The 22,521-nt window shown below is 40.8% G+C and overlaps 1 protein-coding gene across 2 annotated transcripts in view; it reads left to right on the forward strand.

Moving 5' to 3' along the window:
• The window catches only part of RER1 (retention in endoplasmic reticulum sorting receptor 1), a 45,478-nt gene that overhangs the window by 5,446 nt on the left and 17,511 nt on the right, over positions 1–22,521 (forward strand). For both annotated transcript variants that reach the window (XM_030185707.1, XM_030185708.1), the window contains exons 3-5: positions 1,168–1,255; positions 11,494–11,598; positions 21,427–21,526. In XM_030185707.1, coding sequence (XP_030041567.1) covers positions 1,175–1,255; positions 11,494–11,598; positions 21,427–21,526 — 286 coding nt within the window. In that variant the 5' untranslated portion in view covers positions 1,168–1,174. The remainder of the gene's footprint in view (positions 1–1,167; positions 1,256–11,493; positions 11,599–21,426; positions 21,527–22,521) is intronic.

Below are 22,521 nucleotides of genomic sequence, written 5' to 3' on the forward strand. Positions count from 1 at the left end.
GGATCCAATAAAAGTCCTCTCACAATAGGTGTCTTCCTGAACAAGGTCTTTATTCAAATCAATAAAAACAACCCGACATGTGACGTGTTTCGGCCGTGAAGGCCTGCGTCAGGGGTCTATAAAATAAACATAACATTAATAGAGAAAAAATATATATACATAAAAACATTGATAGAAAAAAAAGAAATATACATATGTCCTTCAAACAGATATATATATATATATATATATATATATATATATATATATATATATATATATATATATAAATGTGATAGAAAAAAGAAGAAATATACATATATCCAATTATTGGATCCACTGTTTGTATGTTTGTGGGGATGTCCTCCTGCATGTTACTTTTCCTGCCTAGCTTGTAGCCAAGAACACCTGAGGAAGGCAATAATTTTGCCGAAACACTGCAGTGTTGGGTCATTTGTATATTCTGGAGTACCTTCTGTACCCTACCTTTTTGTTCTTGATGACAGTTGACTATTTGTGAATAAAGTGAGCCTGTTTTGACATCCTGACTTTTGGCTTCTTCCGTTCCCTTTCTTCTTGCTTGACCTGATTGTGGAAGATTTTTCCTTCTGGTGATTTGACTTATGTGGTAGTTCAATCCCGGTTTCACTTTGCTTTTGTCTGTGTGTCATTATCCAGGTTACCACCAAGCAGGCTGTCCTTGAAGGAAGGGATTGGGGCCTGTTTATAGAATTATTTTCATCGATGTTTGCGATAGAAAGTATGGATAGACTGTACTCCACCTCCTCTGAACTGATAACTATTTCTAGGGACAGAACATTAAAATTAAAATAATTCAGGATGAGCAGGACAGTAAACCGCTGTACAGTGCAGGGTTTAAAAAATATCCTAAGGTGGGGTTCACCAAATATATCTTGGATATTCCACAGTCAGTTGGGTTTTCAGGATATCTACAATAAATATGCATGAGGTGTATTTGCATGTACTGGATTTCCAGTTATGCAGATTTTTATCGCTTGCATATTCATTGTGGATATCTTGAAAGCACTTCTGGCTGTGGAGTGCCCTAGAGAGTTTTGTGATGCTATGCCTGAGGATAAAACTGTCTTAAGGATTTATGGATGTTTAGAAAACGTGCACAGTTTTAAATGAGTCATTCTAAAAGAAACATATTTTGTATTCACACAGAAACAGGATGTCAGAAGGGGACAGCACTGGAGAATCTATTCATGGCAAGCCTTCGATAGTCTATAGATTCTTCACAACACTTGGGCAGGTTGGTTATAAGGTTAAACTGTACAAAAGCATCTACGTAAGAATCTTGTTTCAAGAAACAACTATTCACTACTGTAGAGTGAACAAAGCAGCTGGTATAGAGCTTGCTGACTAGTTGCTGTAGTAGGTTCATGGGGCACCTTGGTCAGTCAGCTGTTCAGAAACAAGTAAAAACTTGCAGCATGAAAATTTATTTGCTCATGGTTACATTTTTATTCTCTAAGGATTAGTCACTTTCTCCATGGAGAAGCTGAATAATACAGCTGTACAAGTGGTGATGTCAGCCAGTGGCACCAATTTAGGGACCACTCTCCAAAGTCCTGAAAACCTTGGGCCCTGTTTACTAAGGTGCGCTAGTGTGTTTAGCGTTTGCTAATGCTAGGGACACCTATATATTCCTATGGGTGTCTCTAGCATTAGCATGCGCTAAAAACGATATCGCGCTTACAGCGCAGCTTAGTAAACAGGGCCCCTTATAAGGCTTTCTTATCACATGTGGGATTCTTTGCATAGCCCCCACCTTTCCTCAACCGCCATCACGGTCTGTCAAGTTTTGCTCTTTGCTACCATATATTAGTCCCGTCTTCCCCCCCCCCCCCCCCCCCCCCCCCCTTTAAAGATAATTTTTCCCTGTAGCATAACGGGCACAAAGTCCAGTTTTAAGAAGTGTCCTCAGTTTACTTCGATGTCTGCATCTGACACAGATTTTATGCATGAATGTGAGAGACCTACACATTTGTTTCTAGCTATGGGTGACATGCCTGCATGTCACCAAGGCCAGAAAATACCCTGAGATCGTTTCTAGAATCCTTTCTATCCTTCAATGACTGACAAACATTTAGAAAATCCTCCACAAATGATCTTGACCATAAACACAAAAAAATAGACGTCTGTTCTTCCAGCAGGCAAGAAGAGGTTTAAGAACTCTCACGTTGAAAGATACAGCAGCTCTTAACAAGAAATTGGTGCAGTCCCTGCACAACATGGTGTCAGACCACAGTGGAGACAGCAACCCACATGTTCCTAAGAGAGTATCAGCTCGTTCCATATCATGTAGAGCATCCCCGAATGATGCAGAATTATTTCCCATAAGCACCGATGAATGTTGTGGAGGAATGAATTGATGGTACCAGGAAACTAGAGAGGGAAACCCCAGCTAGTAAAGCATCTGTCAGATGCACAGTAGAGAAGCCTTTTAACAGCCCAAAGGCAGTTGCATATATATCCCGTTCAGTTGATGGCAGACACTATAAAGGTAAAGATAAGATGCAAAAATTAAGTATATCTAGGGAAAGGGAAATGGGACTTGATAATACCGCCTTTCTGAGTTTTTTGCAACTACATTCAAAGCGGTTTACATATATTCAGATACTTATTTTGTACCAGGGGCAATGGAGGGTTAAGTGACTTGCGCAGAGTCACAAGGAGCTGCAGTGGGAATCGAGCTCAGTTCCCCAGGATCAAAGTCCACTGATGTAGCTTGTAAATTTCAGGCATAGTATAGCGAAAATGTAAAGATTCATCCAATTTTACAAATAGACAAGGATTTCATACTGACCCTAGGACATGAACTGTCCCCTTCTAATCTATCTCTTATGTCAAGAGATGTGATAGATCTGAGCCAAGGGTTTTGTCCACTATAACAGTTATAACAGAATTGTGGAAGAAGTTCCTGGAGGAGAACTGAATTTTACCTTTTGTCAGATTCAGAAATTTCTCATCTTGCATTACAGAATCACAGTCACTCTACCGGAATCCCATATATCTTTTCCTCAGCACCTCCAGCTGAGCTCTTTTGCCCTTTTAGAAAAGCAACAAAGGAACATTCTGTAGCATCGCAAGAACAACCAGATTCCAGAAATTATTTCATGAGGATACTGGTATCTCTCCCAATTGACAGAATCTTTCTAGACCTAGATTATGTAATTCTCCTTCCACAAACCTCAGCTTCCCTAACAAGGAGCTCTCAGTCTAGATTCAGATATTTTATTAATACTCAAGCTTGTGGTTGCTCAAGGAGAACCATCTTTATATCGACCTTCCAGAACTAGGAGTGATATATTTTATGCTCTACAAGTTTAAAAAAAATGGATTCTGAGCAAACTACTTCTTGTTCAAATAGACAACCAGGTGGGAATTTTCTACCTAAACAAGTGAGGAGCCTGTGTTCATGTCTCCTTTGTTCAGAAGCACAAGAGGTATGGAAAGGGGTGTGCTATGACATTTTCTAGTAGCTATGTGAAGTAACTCCTTTACCAAAAGTCTGTCTGGGAAACAATCAAAATATTCACATTAGTGAACAGTCCAGATAGCAAAACTCCTTACATTTTTTTTTATAGTGGGGCAACCATTGAAAGGAGTCTGCTTGAGTTAGACAACCCCATAATTAGCAGCTCACTTTCCCAATAAAATCAATAGTTGTGTATTTCAAGCAACCTCATTTCTATAATGGTCCATAAAAATTTAAGGAGTTTTTGTCATCTGGGATTTTCACAGATACGGAAATCTTCTAGTGCCAGCATAATTATCGGTGGTCCAAAATCAGTTAGCAGACAGATTAAACCATCGTCTGGACCCTCAGAAATGGTGACTGGATGAACAAGTGGCTAAAATAGTTCTCAGAAATTGCAAACAGGTTTATGATAGGACTAGTAAAACATGCCCGTTTCTTGCGGCAATGAAACAGGCGCTAGCACGGTTTCCTTCCGGACCTCCCCCCCCTCCCTACTCACCCTGTCGGCGTTCGTCGCGGACCTCGGCACGCCACCTTCAATCTGCTGACATTGCTCCGCCCTCGACGTCATCACGTTTGACGCGAGGGCGGGGCCCCAACACTGTTTTCGGTGGCTTCACCACCACGAAGGCTTTGAACTGGAAGGAAGTGCCCGGAGGACCTGACAGTGACGTCAGTGTCCTCAGAACGTTGAGGGTGAGTTTTATTATGTAGGATAATTCAATCAGCATAAATACAAAATGCAAGAAGTTTTGTTTCAGATGAAAAGCAAATAACAGAGTTGCATCGGTTGCATTTGTGATCCGCTGATAACATGATCTTCTGTAAACCCTCCCACTGATACCTTTGATGACCAGAATGACGCAGGGGCTAAGACCAGATACAGTGCATATGATCTTGACGGTGATACACTAGTCTCGATGGATATGATTCCCATAGCTAAGGCAACTGGAACAGGAAGATCATACTATGCTGAATACTAATCCAACCCTTGTCACTCAAGAGGAAGGCAAATTCATTTAGGGTCCCTTTTACAAAGCGGCGGTAAGTCCAACCCGGGCTTACCGCTCGCTAAAAAGGAAGTACCGCTGGCTACTGCAGCAGCCCGGCGGTAGTTCCCACCCCCAGCTTGCCATCATGTAGCGCTGGTGTGTACCCAGCAGTAATGAGGCAGTGCCGCGTGCTGCCCGGTTACCGACAGTTTAGAGTGGGAGCCCTTACCGTCACCTCAGTGGGTGGCAGTAAGGATCCCCCTTGAAATGGCCACACGGCAAGTGCTTAACTTGCCACACAGCCATTTCCTGAAAAAAAGAAAGACCTACCTTTTACCTGCTGCAGTAAAAGGGGGCCTTGACGTGCATCAAAAACACGCTCCGACTTCAGTGCAGGCCCCCTTTATGCCGCAGCTTGGTAAAAAAGGGCCCTCAAAGCTTTTAAATCGATGGTTCTCAATCCAGTCCTCAGGGAAACACCTAGCCAGTCAGTTTTAGGATACCCACAATGAATATGCATAAGATAAATGTGCATGCACTATATCCATTGAGAACCCCTGGCTTAGAAATTGAAAGGGAATTAATATCCAAGATATCAGTAGCTCCAGATGTGTTAAAAAGTACATGGAGAAGGTTGGCCTGGTGGTGTGTCACTATTGTTCAAAATCATTTCAAATGCTTAATACCTTGCTTTCTGGAATATCTGTTATTGCTTTCTAACTTAGGCTTAAAAACAAACTCTCCCAGAGTTCGTTTAAGTGTTGTTGCAGCCTACCATGATTGTGTTCAAGATTTGCCCATTTCAATGCATCTGATGTCCAAATATATGAAAGTAAAATGTCTAGTTAAAGAACCCCCTCCTCCTCCTCCTTCCCCTCCCCCAACTGCATTGGATCTTAACCTAGTTTTAGTGCAGCTCATAAATTCTGCTTTTGAACATTTTAGTCTTTCATAAAAAAAGATTTTTTTTTCTCTTGGAAAACGTAATTCTTTTAGCTATAATTTTTACATGTTGCATTAGTGAATTACGAATGCTAATTCATTATGCAAAATAAATTGATTTTTTTTTCATGTTTGTGTAGTGTTGCACACTCATTCTAAATTTCTACCAAAAGTAGTTTCAGTTCCACATTTATCATTTTTTTGAAGGACATCCAAGTCTGTACAGAATCACATATAAATGATTTGGATTCAGAACGACACGTGAAGTGGTTAAATTTGCAGATGACATAAAACTATTCAAAGTTGTTAAAACACATGCGGACTGTGAAAAATTGCAGGGAGACTTTAGCAATTTGGATGATTGGGCATCCAAATAGCAGATGAAATTTAATGTGGACAAATGCAAAGTGATGCACATTGGGAAGAATAATCAGAATTTTAGTTACCTGTGCTAGGGTCCGCCTTGGGAGTCGGCACCCAAGAAGAAGATCTAGGTGTCGTTGTAGACAATGCGCTGAAATCTTCTGCCCAGTGTGCGGCAGCGGCCAAAAAAGCAAATGGGATGCTAGGAATTATTAGGCAAGAGATGGTAAATAAGACCAATAATACTATAATGCCTGTGTATCGTTTCATTGTGTGACCTCACCTTGAATATTGCAATAAGTTCTGGTTGCCGTATCTCAGAAAAGATATAGCACAATTAGAAAAGGTTAAAAGAAGAACGACCAAAATGATAAACAGGATGTAACTCCTTTCATACGAGGAAAGGCTAAAGAGGTTAGGTATATTCAGCTTGGAAAGGAGACAGCTGAGGGGAGATTTGATTGAGGTGTAGAAAAGTAGAAGTGAATCCAGTTTTTTTTTTCCCTTTTTCAAAAATGTACAAAGACTAGGGGACACTCAATGAAATTATATGAAAATACCTTAAAACAAATAGGAGCAAATATTTTTTTCACTCAACAAATAGTTAAGCTCTAGAACTTGTTGCTGGAAGATGTGATAACAGCGGTTAGTGTATCTGGGCTTAAAAAAAAGGTTTGGACAAGTTCCTGGAGGAAAAGTCCATAGTTTTCTATTGAGACAGACATGGGAAAGCCACTGCTTGGCCTTGGATTGGTAGCATGGAATGTTGCTACTCTTTGGGATTCTGGAATCTTGTTACTCTTTGGGATTCTGGAGTGTTGCTACTACTTGGGTTTCTGCCAGGTACTTGTGACCTGGATTGGCCACTGTTGGAAACAGGATACTGGAATAGATGGACCATTTGTCTGACCCATTGTGGCTATTCTTCTCTCCTTCTCTGCTCATATCCAGCAGATTGCCAAGACCTGTCGTTTCTTTCTTTACAACATCCGTAAAATCCGCCCCTTTCTTTCCGAGCACTCTACCAAAACCCTCATCCACACCCTTGTCACCTCTCGTTTAGACTACTGCAATCTGCTTCTTGCTGGCCTCCCACTTAGTCACCTCTCCCCTCTCCAGTCGGTTCAAAACTCTGCTGCCCGTCTCATCTTCCGCCAGGGTCGCTTTACTCATACTACCCCTCTCCTCAAGACCCTTCACTGGCTCCCTATCCGTTTTCGCATCCTGTTCAAACTTCTTCTACTAACCTATAAATGTACTCACTCTGCTGCTCCCCAGTATCTCTCCACACTCGTCCATCCCTACACCCCTTCCCGTGCACTCCGCTCCATGGATAAATCCTTCTTATCTGTTCCCTTCTCCACTACTGCCAACTCCAGACTTCGCGCCTTTTGTCTCGCTGCACCCTACGCCTGGAATAAACTTTCTGACGTCCAGAACATGAACAAAGCTTCTAAAATATCTACCTATACTACCTGCGTTCTACCCTAAGTAGCTTCAGGTAGATTTGATTGTATATGTTGCTTTTGCATATTTACATTGACAGAACCAAGCCTTACAGAAAATATCGCAGATTTTTCTGTTATATGATATCAACAGGCCAGGACATCCTATTTCCAAATAAAAAATGGGTGCTGCTTTTCAAAGCACTTAGACCCAAAGTTCCGCAGGTTACTATGTAACTATACGCTTCATGGTCTACCTGGATATCTGACTATATTTCCTTTAGTTACTGTCAATCAGGCATTCTTCTGCATGGAAAAGTGAATGCTCACCAACTAAGAGTAAAAGCTTTGTCTCTTCTTCATGTGTGTTGCTCTTCAGAGGAGGATATTTGTAAGGTACACACTTTCACAAAACAGTATTGCCTAGGGCAGTCCTCAAACAAAGGACAGTGTATTAAATCAGGCAGTACTCCAAAAATGTATTTACCTTAAGTCTTCAACTCTTAGCTTGGCGTCAACAGTTATGTAGCTACATTATCTTACTTGTCCATGGAGTAAGCGTGGTTGCTTACTTATAAGACGGGACCTTGGGATAATTCAGCCACACAGCCCCTCTCGCCCATGTGTCTTGAAAGTTAGCTTTACATGGACTAATGGTGAAAGGGAGGTGGGAATATTCAATAACACAACATGAAGGCTCAACAACACTCTCTAGTTAAAGGCAGGGCCGCCGAGAGGGGGGGACAGGGGGGACAAAAGTCCCCGGGCCTCCGGAGGGGGCCCGGCGACACCGCAGTCCGACCCGCCCTCCCTCCGTCGCTCCCAGCACTAACCTTAAATGCCTCCTTTCACCACGTTCGCAGCAAGCAGCAGGGCAGGCCACTACTTCCTTCTGTGTCCCGCCCTCGCCTGACGTAACGTCCACGAGGGCGGGGCACGGAAGGAATGAGAGGTCTGCCCTGCTGCTGCTTGCTGCAAACGTGCTGAAAGGAGGCGTTTAAGGTTAGTGCAGGGCCCGGCCCGGTAGTGGGTGGAGGGGGGGCCGGCGACCTCGGGTGGGGGGGGCCCGGCTTCTACATGGAATGTTGCTAGTGGAATAGCAACATTCCATGTAGAATCTCAAATAGTAGCAACAGTGGAGGAGTGGCCTAGTGGTTAGGGTGGTGGACTTTGGTCCTGGGGAACTGAGTTCGATTCCCACTTCAGGCACAGGCAGCTCCTTGTGACTCTGGGCAAGTCACTTAACCCTCCATTGCCCCATGTAAGCCGCATTGAGCCTGCCATGAGTGGGAAAGCGCGGGGTACAAATGTAAGAAAAAAAAAAAGATCTTTTAGTGTGCTTTCTTGTGAGTTTTTACTCATGATTTTGTAACTATATTAACTCACAAAAAAAGTACATTAAAACGTTTAAGTAAAAAGTTGCATTCCTTTATGCAAATATCATTTAAATGAAGAGATTAGCTGTTGTTCTCCAGTGCAGAGAGGTGCATTAAGGCCCTAAAGACTTATCTCTTTTTTTCGTTTGTTTAACTTCTGGGTCAAAGGTAGAGTAAAGTTAGCTCACATTTCTAGGTCTAGTATTAGTCTATGAAACTGTGCTAGTGTGGTTTCAGACCTGGAGTTCCTGGGTGGTGATGTACTGTACTTGGGCCTTTCAGATTCAGGGTGGGCCGTAACAACACATGAAACCCCCAGGTTCAGGGATCACACTGGAACAGGACCAAAGCCTAATACTAGCTCAGAAATATGAGTTAACTTTACTCTTCCTCTGACCCAGGAGTTAAAATTCCAGCACTAAAACTGGGCTAAGCCCTGGAATACGCTTCAGTGATCCCTGAGGTAGAGGAATTCTGCTCTGGGACCTCTTGCCCACTCAGCTACCCCCTACCAAATCATTAATCCATTCTCCACACACTAACTGTATTTGTAAATGGGAGGGGGGGTAGTAAGGTAGGTGGAGAGTAGTATAGAGAATAAAAGGGGGTAATTGAGTGGCCAACAATTAAGTAGTTGGGAAGTGGTTAAGCGGATAGATGGAGAGTTATTAGGTGGTTATGGGTGTCAGAGGGCAGGTGCATAGAAAATCCTGGAGTAGGATTTTGTAGGTTGAGGGTCCCAGACTGGACTAGGGAGCTTCCACTTCTTTAATTCACTAGTTAGAGGAATGATTAAAATTGAGGTAAGCCTTTAACCTTTGAAACTTAAAACAGTAGTAGAATTATGAACTTTATAAACACTTGTTAACCCACCTTCCAGTTGTAAAAAAGTATATTAAGCATAACAAATCATTTTACTAATGCTCAAACACATTATTTTATTAGTGTGCTTTTTATTTATTTATTTTTTTAAACTCGGGGGGGGGGGGGGGGGGGGAGTGCAACCTGCAACCATGGGCCGAATGTGACCCACCATTGAATTTTCTGTGGCCCCCAAGACCATGGGAAGTATACACAGAAAACGTCATTAACCTCTTTAATCCCCCTTTTAATTGTTCTGTCTGTTTGTCTGTCCTATTTAGATTGTGAGCTCTTTGAGCAGGGACTGTCTTTTACGTCTATGGTGTACAGCGCTGCGTATGCCTTGTAGCGCTATAGAAGTGTTAAGTAGTAGTAGTATTTTACAAATATTTTCAGAATAGCCACTCTAGCAGTATGTTTTTTTCATTTTTACTTATTTATTACAGATATCTATAGAGCTCTGTGCATTTCCGGTTGCAACATTACATAATGTTGCAGCCCTCCTAGGGGTAGTATCGACATTCATGTGATCCTCTGTGTATAAAGGTTGCTCACCCATGTTTTAACTCATAGTGCATTTGCATACTATTAACTTTCTGTGTCTTGATTTTTTTAAAATTTCTGATTAAAAAAAAAAATACAGCTAAAGGTACATAAAAACATCAGTAAAATTTATTAAAGTGCCCTGCAAGACTGTTAAGTTCCTTGAGCTGCTTTTATGGAAAGGGGAATGATCAAAATGTAAAATCCAAAGGTTGAAAAACAGATGAGAACATAAGTATTGCCATACTGGGACAGACCAAAGGTCCATCAAGCCCAGCATCCTGTTTCCATCAGTGGCCAATCCAGGTTACGTGTTCCTGGCAAGATCGCAAAACAGTTCAGTGCATTTTATGCTGCTTATCCTAGAAATAAGCAGTGGATTTTCTCCAAGTCCATTTTAATAATGGCTTATGGACTTTTCTTTTAGGAAGCTATCCAAACCTTTTTTTTTTTTTAAACCCCACTGAGCTAACTGCTTTTACCACATTCTCTGGCAATGAATTCCAGAGCTTAATTACACATTGAGTGAAGAAATATTTTCTGTGATTCATTTTAAATGTACAACTTTGTAACTTTGTAGCTTCATTGTGTGCCCCCCTACTCCTTGTATTTTTGGAAAGGGAAATGAAAAAGAAAGATTGGGGGAAAGGAAAGAGAGATATTAGTCACACTACAACATTTGGAAAACTCTTTCAGTTCTGGAAGGACATAGTACTAATGCTTTTATGTCAAAAATGTTTCCTCACATATTAAAGAGGTGTATACTGAATCTTTCACGCACAGATTGTGATTAGAAATGCTGAAGAAAATGATCCTACACCACAGGAAATAATGGTTAGGAAACATTGTATCCATGAGATTTTAATATCTACTGGTGTGACTAATAGAAGCATACTCAAAAACTAGTCTTTCACACCTTCCCACTCTTTTTTCAAGTTATATTCTAATAAATAATCTAATAGTGGAGGACACTACTCATTTCTATGTGAAAGTTTTGTAAATGAAGGCAAGCCCTCAGAATAGAATATCCCACATTGCACAGCTGAAACTCTTAAGCTGCCATTGCTCAAATGGTCATAAATTTCTCTTTCACCAGGCACCTCCCCTCGCACACCAATTCCCAATGTGCTCAATTTTCATATTGTACCATTACCGTTAATGACCGTACAACATTGCTTTAACATTCAAAATTTGTCCTCCACTATAAAAAAAATAACAATTTCAATCAAAGCAGTTATCTGGAGTCCAAAAAAGAGCCTAGCTGAATTTCCACAGGCTTTCTTAACGAACAAAGAGCACGCCTTCGACGCCCGACACCATGGGTTTTATCTCCAGACTGCCTCAGGGACTTGGGTGAGCTCGCATACAAGAATTCTGTCCAATTTTAACTCTCAACATTTCTACAACTCCAATACTTGCTTCAATATGGTGTGCATAGTATCTATCTCCAATGTACTGATCTTTCTGTTTGTGTCATTCTGTAGATTTACCAGTCCTGGTTAGACAGAGCAACTCCATACACAGCAGTGCGATGGGTTATGACTCTGGGTCTCAGTCTACTGTACATGATTAGAGTTTACCTGCTGCAGGTAAGGTGGAAGCTTATCTGTGTCCTGTATTCTAATACCTTTACATGCTACCAAGGATTAAGGGGTCCTTTCACTAAGGTGCGCTGAAAAATGGCCTGCGCTAGTGTAGGTGCATGTTTTGGACACATGCAGATCCATTTTTCAGCTCACCTGTAAAAATACCTTTTTTTTAAAATTTTGACTGAAAATGGACATGTGGCAAAATGAAAATTGGGGTGCGTCCATTTTGGGTCTGAGACCTTACTGCCACCCATTGACTTAGTGTAAGGTCTCACGCTTTAATTGGGCGGTAATGGTCTACGTGCGTAAAATGCCTTTTACCGCTTGGTAGCGCCGCATGCCAGAAAATAAAAAGTATTTTCTGGCATGCGTAGTGGACGCGCGTAAAAAATGAAATTACCGCCCAGGCCACGCAGTAGCTGGGTGGTAATTCCAGATTTTCACACTAGCGCACGTAGGCGCCTACGCGGCTTAGTAAAAGGGCCCCTAAACCAGATTTTATATTGCCTACATGAAGGACAATAACTGGAATTAAGGCCAGGATAATTTTTTTGGGAACAATGGTAGAAAAACTCTCTGTGGAGTGGTCTTGAAAATAATGACATTTTCCTCACTTTCTGCTGTTGGATCCCAACATCGATTAGAGGCTTCTTTAGCATGGAATCACGTTGATTGAATTAACATCATATGTAAGGAAAGAATTGAGTAAAGGTGGTCAGGTGCTTTTATTTTCAATTTGATGTTGTTGTGGCCTTTGATACTGTGAATCGTGATCTGTTACTATCTGGCTCATTTTCAAAAGAGAAAAACATCCAAATCTGTATTTTCGAAACCTATTTTTAGACGTTTTCTCTGAAATCCGCCAGAAGTTCATCCAAATCTAAAGGGGGAGTGCCAGGGGCGTGTTCAGGGTGGAACTTGGGTGTTCCTAAGACTTAGATATTTTTCAGCCATAATGGAACAAAACAAAACAGTCCAGGACTAAAACTTAGACGTTTTGAGCTAGACCTGTTTTTATTACGAATAAGGCACAAAAAGCTGCCCTAAATAACCAGATGACCACTGGAGGGAATCAGGAATGACCTCCCCTTATTTCCCCAGTGGTCATTAACCCTCTCCCACCCCCTAAAAATGTGATGAAAAACATTACTTGCCAGCCTCAGATGTTATACTCAGGTCCATTAGAATAGCATACAGGTCCCTGGAGTAGTCTAGTGTTGGGTGCAATGCACTGCAGACAGGTGGACCCAGGCTCCTACCTCCCCCTACCTGTTACACTTGTGTAGGAAACTTTGAGCCCTGCAAAACTCACCAGAAATCCACTGTACCCACATATAGGTGCTCCCTTCACCTGTAAGGGCTATGGTAGTGGTGTACAGTTGGTGGTAGTGGATTTTGGGGGGCTCAGCACACAAGGTAAGGGAGCAGTGGTGAGATGTGTACCTGGGAGCAGTTTATGAAGTCCACTGCAGTGCCCCCTAGGGTGCCCTATTGCTGTCCTGAGATGTCAGGGGGACCAGTCTACTACAAATGCTGGCTCCTCCTACATCCCAATAGTTTGATTTTGTGCATTTTGCACTTGGACGTTTTTTTGTTTTTTTTCAAAAGTGGACCAAAAATCAAAACATCCAAATCACAAAACGTTGTTCGGAATAGTTTTTTCGGAAACAAAAGATAGACATTTTTGTTTTTTGAAAATAACCTTCTTTCCTATTCGGATTTTGGACGTTTTTTGTAAAACGTCCAAAGTTGGACTTAGACGTTATATTGAAAATGGCCCTCTTCATAAACTATCAGAAATAGGAGTTTCTGGTGTGGTGCTACAGTGGTTTGAAGGGTTTTGGTTTTTTGTTTTTTTTTAAGAACAGGTTTTATAAAGTGTTAAAAGATGGACTTTATTCAGAATGTTGGATTCCTCCACATGGTGTGCCACAGGGATCACCCATGTTTGTTTCCCTTGTTGTACAGTTTGTACTTGAGTACACTATGTACTGGTTGTGTTCTAATGAAATAATTTTTTTCATATGCAGACAAGGTATTTTTATTGCTCCCTGTCCATACAGTATGTTTGTTGAGCTCCCTTTGCTCATACCGAATGAATATTAAGTTTCTTTCCTATTTTACATTTGTTCCTTTCTGTTCTATTGATTTTATTTTATTATTGTACATCGCTCAGGTCTGCCAGTTAGTATGGGCGAGAAGTTATGAAACAGGTCCATCAGTGGTCACTAACATATCCCTTAAAAATCAATACTGAGAAGACAAAACTTTTATAGTTTAGTTTGAAAAGGGACCGTATTCGAGCTTCTATTCAGCTATCTGATGGTATGACTTTTAATATCAATACTGTATCTAAAGTACCAGGTGTCCTTTTGGACTCTTCTTTAAGTTTTTTGGTGCGCAGGTGATCTTGAGGGTTCAAAAAGCATTTTTTAAACTGAGACAGTGCGTTTGGTTTGCTCCTACTTTCACCAGCAAAATTTCAGGGTATTAGTCCAGGCTGTGGGGTTATCTTTACTGGACTATTGCAGCTCTTTATATACTGGTATATCAGGAAAATGTGTGAAGAAACTGAGGCTGGTGCAGAAGAGTAGTTTATCAAAAGTCAAGATTTGATCATGTGACTATTTTTGGACCTACATTGGCTTCTGTTGGAGTTGAGGATTAAATGCAAGATATGTTGTTTGGTGTTTAAAACTTTGTATGGGGATGCACCTAATGATTTTCCTTTGTTAAAAACCCTTTAGTGTCCAATGTTCCCATCAATCTGTTCCCATATGGCTTATTACGGGAACATTGGACACTAAAGGGTTAATGCATCTGTTGGGAGGGCAGATTTACTATTTTTCCATCATATAAAGAATACAACAGGATCTTCAATGTTGCATTCGGCACCTAACTCTTTCAGGAAATCCAGACTGCCCCAATTTGACTGCCCCTATCAGACTGACTGTTCACGTGTCCTTTAGATTGTAAGCTCTTTGAGCAGGGATTGTCCTTCTATGTTAAATTGTACAGCGCTGCGTAACCCTAGTAGCGCTTTAGAAATGTTAAGTAGTAGTAGTAGTATTGTGCAGTTGAGATATGGAATTCTGTTTCTTTAATTGTGCATCTAAGTCCAACTTATATGGTCTTTCGTAAGCAAGTTAAGACATGGTTATTTGAGAATCTTGTTTGATATTACTTTATTTATTTCTGAGACAACTGTGTATTAAGATTGTTTATGTTTTCTTAACCTGCTCTGAACCTGGAAAGGAATTCTGCGGGATATAAAACTCCAGTAGCATAACATGTCATGTCTAATGATGTGAAACCTAGTATTGGATTCTCTTTCGTCAGTCCTGTTGTACTTTATCTTCAGTTGTGCACTTGTAAACCCTTCTGTGAGATTCTGCTGGTTTGTTTGTGTTTTTTCTTCTCTCCTAATTTAGATTTCAGGTTTATTAAAGCTAGATGCTTTAGAGCAGTGTTTCCCAAGCCCAGTCCTGAAGTACCCTTTGCCAGTCAGGTTTTCAGGATATCCACAATGAATATGCATGACTTGATTTGCATACATTGTCTCCATTATGTGCAAATCTTTCATGCATATTCATTCTACTACTACTATTTACTACTATTTAGCATTTCTATAGCGCTACAAGGCATACGCAGCGCTGCACATTGTGGATATCCTGAAAACCTGACTGGCAAGAGGTACTCCAGAACCGGACTTGGGAAACACTGCTGTAGAGTTGAACTTTCAGAGCGGTTTAAAATTGAGATACATGATTAGGAAGAATAGAATGGTAGAAAGGAACTACGTCAAAAGTAGGGCAGACTGAGATAAAGCATCTGCAATGAAGGCATCACTCGCCAAGCAACCAATAAATCCCACAAAGCCTGGGGATCTTTTAAGTGGGGGTGAATCAGGGAGTGCGTGCCAAAAAAGAAATGTTCTGAGACCTGTTCTAAAGTTCTGTAAGGAAAGCTCTAGACACAAGCGTGAAGGGAAGGCATTCCAGAGGGAAGGGATTGCTACTTTGAAAATTTTTGATCTAACAAAGTCAAAACATATATGACAGAGGGAAGGAACTACGTGATCGTTTGGGAAGAGCTAAGGGTTCTGGATGGTAGGGCATTAGGAGTTGGGAGAGATATATTTATTTATTTGTTACATTTGTATCCCACATTTTCCCACCTATTTGTAGGCACAATGTGGCTTACATAGTTCCAGAGAAGCATTTGCGGACTCCGGTGTAAACAAATACAAAGTGATGATGTGGTAAAATAAAGCTCATGTGGCACAGCCACATCGTGCAACGGAACAGTTGTGTTATGTCCATACCGTACTTTAGTTATGTTGTGTTGCAGAGATTGGGCATTTATGTTGGATCGGTAGAGTATGCCTTTTTAAACAGGTTAGTTTTTAGTGTTTTCCGGACGTTTAGGTGGTCGTTCATATTTTTCAAGGCTTTTGGTAATGTGTTCCACAGTTGTGTGCTTATGTAGGAAAAACTGGACGCGTAAGTTGATTTGTATTTGAGTCCTTTGCAGCTTGGGTAGTGCAGATTTAGGTACGTTCGTGTTGATTTGGATGTGTTTCTAGTTGGTAGGTCGATCAAGTCAATCATGTATCCTGGGGCTTCACCATGGATAATTTTGTGAACCAGAGTGCAGATTTTGAAAGCAATGCGTTCTTTGATAGGGAGCCAGTGTAGTTTTTCACGAAGGGGTTTCGCGCTTTCAAATTGCGTTTTTCCGAAGATAAGCCTAGCTGCCGTGTTTTGAGCGGTCTGAAGATTCTTTAAGATTTGTTCTTTGCATCCTGCATAAATTCCATTGCAGTAGTCAGCATGGCTTAGTACCATTGATTGTATCAGGTTGTGAAATGTTCCCCTCGGGAAGAATTGTTTCATGCGTTTGAGTTTCCACATTATGTGGAACATTTTCTTTGTTGTGGTTGTCATTTGGCTCTCTAATGTTAAGTTGCAGTCCGTTGTAATGCCGAGGATTTTCAGGTTGTCTCATGTAGGGAGGGTGTAATCTGGGGTGTTGATAGTTGTGGGGTGGGCAGCGCTGTGTTGGTATGAGAGAATGAGACAGTGTGTTTTTTCTTTATTGAGTTTTAGTTGAAATGCATTTGCCTAAGAGCTCATGATGTTCAAGCTGATCTTGATTTCGTTGGTGATTTCTGTCAGTTTAGATTTGAAAGGAATGTATATTGTGACATTGTCTGCATAGATGAAAGGGTTAAGGTCTTGGTTGGATAAGGACTTGGCTAGTGGGGTCATCATTAGGTTGAAGAGGATTGGTGATAGCGGTGATCCTCATGGTACTCCGCAGTCTGCTTTCCACGGTGATGATATGTTTGAGTTTGATTTTACTTGATATGTTCTTGTAGTTAGGAAACCCTTGATCCAGCTAAATATGTTTCCACCAATCCCGAACTTATCTAGTAATCTTATTAATATATTATGGTTTACGATGTCGAAAGCACTAGACATGTCGAATTGGAGGAGGAGGATGTTTTTGCCTATTGCTATTTCCTGCTTGAATTTGGCTAGGAGAGTGAGTAGTACTGTTTCTGTGCTGTGGAGGGGGCGAAAACCTGTGATTCGTGTAGTATTGAGAATTTGTTTATATAATCTGTAAATTGTTTGACGGGATGGATGCTACTGGTCGGTAGTTAGTGATTTCGTTTGGGGTTTTTTTCTTGGTGTCTTTTGGTATCGGTGTGAGTAGGATATTGCCATTTTCCTTAGGGAAGAGACCTTGCTGAAGCATGTAATTTAGGTGGGATGTGAGGTCTGCTATGAAGTGGTCAGGGGCGGATTTCATTAGGTAGCTGGGACAGGTATCTAGTTTACAGTGAGTGTTGGAGAACCTGCTGATCACCTGTGCAACTGTATCGACAGTAAGGAAGGTGAAGTTAACCAGGTTCGGTCAGCCGGGTATTCTCCAGTGTCTGGGTCCAGCGCATTAAGAAAGTTTTTGATGTCAGTGTTGTCCTGAGGTAGCGTGTTGTGTAGGTTTACAGTTTTTTCATTGAAATACTTAGCAAGTTTGTCTGCAGATGGGATGTCTGTATTCGATGTAGTGACCAAGTTAGTGTCTAGGAGTTTGTTCATGAGTTGGTATAATTTCTTCGTGTCTTTGTAATCTGCCCCTATTTTAGTTTTATTGTATGATCTTTTGGTCTGTCTTATTGCAGATTTGTATTTTCTTTGTGATTGTTTCCATGTGTTGTGTGTGTTCGTTTTTTATTTTTCTCCATGCTCGTTCAAGTTTCCTGGATTGTGTTTTTAGCTTTTTCAGTTCATCGTTGAACCATGGTATCGTGTTGTGCTTACATGAAGTTTTTGTTCGTAAGGGTGCTATTTCATCTAGTATGCATTTGCATCTTTTTTTTTTTCCCATTCCGCGAGGTAGTATGGTGGAGTCTGTTTGTGCTACTACTACCTGACCATTCATTGTTATATATCAGTTGCCAGAATGTTTTCGTGTCTACTTGACCTCTTGTGCTGTAAAATATGTGTTCTTGTATTTGGTGTAATCCCTTCTTCTGCCAGTGTGGGGATAAGTTTAGTTTGTAGTGATCTGTCCAGGGTGTTTCTGTCCATTTAAGATCTGTTATGATTAAGTTCTGGTCTGTTGAAAGTCTGTGTGAGATAAGATCAAGTGTGTGCCCTTTGACGTGGGTTGCTTGCATTTGTGGCCATTTGAGATCCCGTAAGTGGAGGAATTCCTTACATTCTCGTGTGTTGATTGAGTTTGGGTCTTCTAAGTGAAGGTTAATGTCTCCTTATACTAGTACATTGGAGTTGGTTACACATGTGTTTGAAATGAAGTCCATGAAGTTAGTCTGGCCTTCGTTCCAGTTACCTGGAGGTCTGTAAAACAAGACGCAATTCAAATGGTCGCGTAGGATTTTGTTGTGTATTCTGATTGAGGCAATTTCAAGTTGTGGTGTCATGGACTCGGCAGTGGTTTTGGTGGTAAAGTGGGATTGATAGATTAGCGCTATGCCTCCGCCTCTCTTTTCCTTTCTGATCCAGTGTGTGATTTTTGTATCCTGGAGGGCACAGGTCAAGGAATATGGGGTCCTTTTGGTCGTGGATCCAGGTTTCATTGATGAAAAAGTAAGTCAAGGTCTTCTGCCGTGATCCAGTCTGTTAGTATTTCTGTTTTGTTTACTGCGGATCTGGCGTTGATGTAGCCCACTTGGATTGTTTGGAATGGTTCTTCTGCGTTTGGTGTTGTGTGGACTTTTATTAGTTGTCGTTTCTTTGTTGAGTTCAGTTTGTTTGGACCCTTCTTTGCATTCTATAGTGTTCATCTAGCAGTGAGCCAGAATAATGTACTTTATGAGCTATGGATAGGGTTTTGAAAGTGATCCTATGAATTATTGGGATTTTCACTAGACCTATCGGTTGATTGCATGGATGGATAGCACTGAATAGGGCTGTAATTTAAGCAGTTAAACCCAGGGCCTAGAAGTGGAGACATAAGATTTAGCTGAGAATTGTAACTCTCAGAACACTGTTTTTATTACATTAATAAAAATAAGCAGGTATAGAAGCTGTCATGATCTTGTCCCATATAGTAGTGTGGCTATTAATGTCCAAACCATTACAGATATGTAGAACTGCCCATTGGGGAAGTCCTCCTGTTTGGCTTCATATATGCAGCTGTGCTAATTCCAGGGTGTGTCTGAGCACTGGAAAGAGACTTAAAATTTCAGTCAGAGCTTCTCAAAATCCAGGCTTGTTTATATAACTACAAGACTTCAGCCAAGTCCTATTTTTTCTCCTGTAATTGAGATACACAAGGAACATTAAGAATCTGAGCTGGTGCAGTACTCAAAGCAAACATTCATACGGCATCAGGAAATTAAGTACAGTTTACAGTACAAAGCTGGATTACGCATGGAATGATCTTTGCTCCAAAAAACAGGCACCTTTAAACAGTTGTTAACCTAGTAAAGGAGCCTTTCCCTAACCCTTGTATGTAAAACTCTGTAACACAGTTAACGTATACATAATTAAAACAAAGTGGGATCCCATTTGTTCCAGGCTTGTGGTTACTTGCACAGAAAGTCCTTTGGAAGGAACTATGGGCCTTATTTAGTAAAGTCTTTTTCTCCTAGGTATAGAATGGGAGTGGGTCTTATGTTGTTGTGTGTATGTGGGGGGGGGGGGGGGGGGGGGGGTTGTTTTATTTTTGTATATTGCTGTATGCATGAGTTTTGCTGAAAATGATTTACTTTTCAGGGGATACTAATGCCAAAAATCTGGTCTCATCAGGTCAGCCATCTTGTCATGAATGATTTCTAAGTATTGCATCTGTTGATGATAAAGTACCTCAAATAACCCACTGTATCTCTTGTTAGATCCCTTTCTGGCAGTTTTCATTATAGTTAAAAATACATTAATTTAAAAGCTGTAGCCATTATGTATACCACAACACAATATTTCATGCAGTCAGTTATTTGACCCTTTAGTGATGCGGCCTAAGTAACATAACTTGTTTTTTTGCTGTATTAGGTGTAGCTTTATAATTTATCTCTGGCATGAAAAACTTTAACATTTTTCACTCTATGAATAGTTAAGCTCTGGAGCTCTTTGCTGGAAGATGTAGTAACAGTGGTTAGCATGTCTGGGTTTAAAAAGGTTTGGACAAGTTCCTGGAGGAAAAGTCCATAGTTTGCTATGGAGACAGACATGGGGCAGCCACTGCTTGCCCTGGGATTTGTAGCATGGAATGTTTTTCTATTTTCTACCACGGGGAGCGTTCCCAGCGGTAATCGGCAGGGCAGCCACGTTGGTCCGCGCTGCATGGTTATTGCGCAGGTAGTCCGTGAGCCCATAATGCTAAGTCAATGGCTGCTGGTAAGGGCTCAGGCCGTAAATAGGCACATTCTAGTTTTAATTTTTGTGCATACCCATTTCTCAGCCAGTTAAAAATGGCCTTTTTCCCAGCTGCGGTAAAAAGTGGCCCAGCATGTGCCCAAAAGATGCACCCACACTACCGCAGGCTGCTTTTTACTGTGGCTTTGTAAAAGGATCCCTTAGTGTGCTAACGATTAGCACATGCCAAATACTAAGAAGCTTATTTTGTAGTTTAGCTAATGGGCTTCTTAGCGTTTAGCACATGCTAAATCTGTTAACGCGCCTTAGTAAAAGGACCCCTATATGATTCAATTTCAAGATTTATGTGATAAGACTGGCATGGAGTGAAACACATATGTTTATCTAAAATTTAACATTTTTTTTACATATATAACACACAATTAATGCAAGATTTTAAACACTTATAATTATCATGTTTTAGTTTTTTGAATGTATATTTACTCCACCTCTTCTGGGAAATTAAACATATTTGTTTACATGAAAAATTGATTTTTTTCTGAATCAACTAAAGTGGACTTAGTGGGTTTTGAAAATAAGCCTTTGAATTGATGGCATATCGCTCCAGCATTAACTGTGGATCTTGGGGGAAATCTTTTTAGTTAAATTTCCTAATTCTTCCAAATGATTTATTCTTTGAATCTAAATTTTCTAATAAATAGTATACAACTTAGCTAATCCCTGCTGCAGTGAATTAAGATGACTATATAATGAGAGAAATTCCTTATTATGGAAACATGATAGCAGGCAGTAATTGGGCAACATGAGGGTGGAATATGTGAGCAGGCTTATAATCTCTAGTCTTCTGAGGTTTCTGTGACTGTTTTTGTTCTTGACCCAGAGCACCTGATACAAGAATTTCATATTAGATGGAAAAATCCTTGGTATATTTACTTGAGTCCACCTAATATATTCATTTTTTTATTTCTGTTCTTTTTTTCAGGGTTGGTACATTGTGACATATGCCTTGGGAATCTATCACCTAAATCTCTTCATAGCTTTCTTATCACCAAAAGTAGATCCCTCCTTAATGGAAGATTCAGGTATAGTTGTCACATTACTAACATGGATAACGTTTGCAGAAGTAACAGTCATTCGTTGGGGTCCTTATACTAAGCTGCAGGAAAAAAGGCCCTTGCGGTAGTGGCGGGTGCCATTTTTCCCACATGCCAGGGCCCTTTTTACCGAATGGGTAAAAAGCCCCCCCCCCCCCCCCCCAAAAAAAAAACAGCCACTTGGTAAGATAACTCTTACCGCGTGGCCATTCGGCATGGAGCACTTACCGCCACCCATTGAGGTGGCGGTAAAGGCTCCCGCGGAAATCCGACGATAACTGGGCAGCGTGCAGTGATGCCCAATTATTTATCGCCGGGTTACTGCCGCACTAGAAAAAAAATAAAACGTTTCCGGAGTGTCTGAAATGGTTTGCGCTCAACCCAGAATTATCGCCTCCGGCTGTGTTGGGATGGCGGGTGGTTCAGATATAGCATGTGGTAAGCCCGCATTGGACTTACTGCCACTTTGTAAAAGACCCTCCTTTATTTCTTCCTTACCTGATCATAGGATGGGTTTAGATAGAGGCAGAAAAGAAAGAGGATTCTAGGCCAACCTGATGTTCCAAGATCTGGAATATGAGAAAATTAGTATAACTAGAAAAAATTCAGAGAAGGGCCACAAAAATGATAACGTGAATGGAGCACCTCCTTTCTGAAGAAAGGTTATACAGGTTAGAGCTTGGAGAAAAAAATGAGAGGGGGTATGATAGAAGTTTATAAAATCATGAGTGGGGTGGAATGGTTAATTACACTTTCAAACAAGGAATTCTGAGCAAACTAAGAAACACAGAGTTAAATCATAGAAAGTCTGTTTTTCACACAACAACTAATTAAGTTTTGTAATCTTTTTCTGGAGGATGCAATCAAAATGACTAATATAGCAGGGTTGAAAGAGGTTTGGACCATTTCATAAAGGAAAAGTCCATAAAAAATATTAGACAGATTAAGGAGTGCTAATATTCATCCCTGGAAATAATAATAGT

Source organism: Microcaecilia unicolor, chromosome 13, assembly GCF_901765095.1.
Source record: "Microcaecilia unicolor chromosome 13, aMicUni1.1, whole genome shotgun sequence".
Lineage (NCBI taxonomy): Eukaryota > Metazoa > Chordata > Amphibia > Gymnophiona > Siphonopidae > Microcaecilia > Microcaecilia unicolor.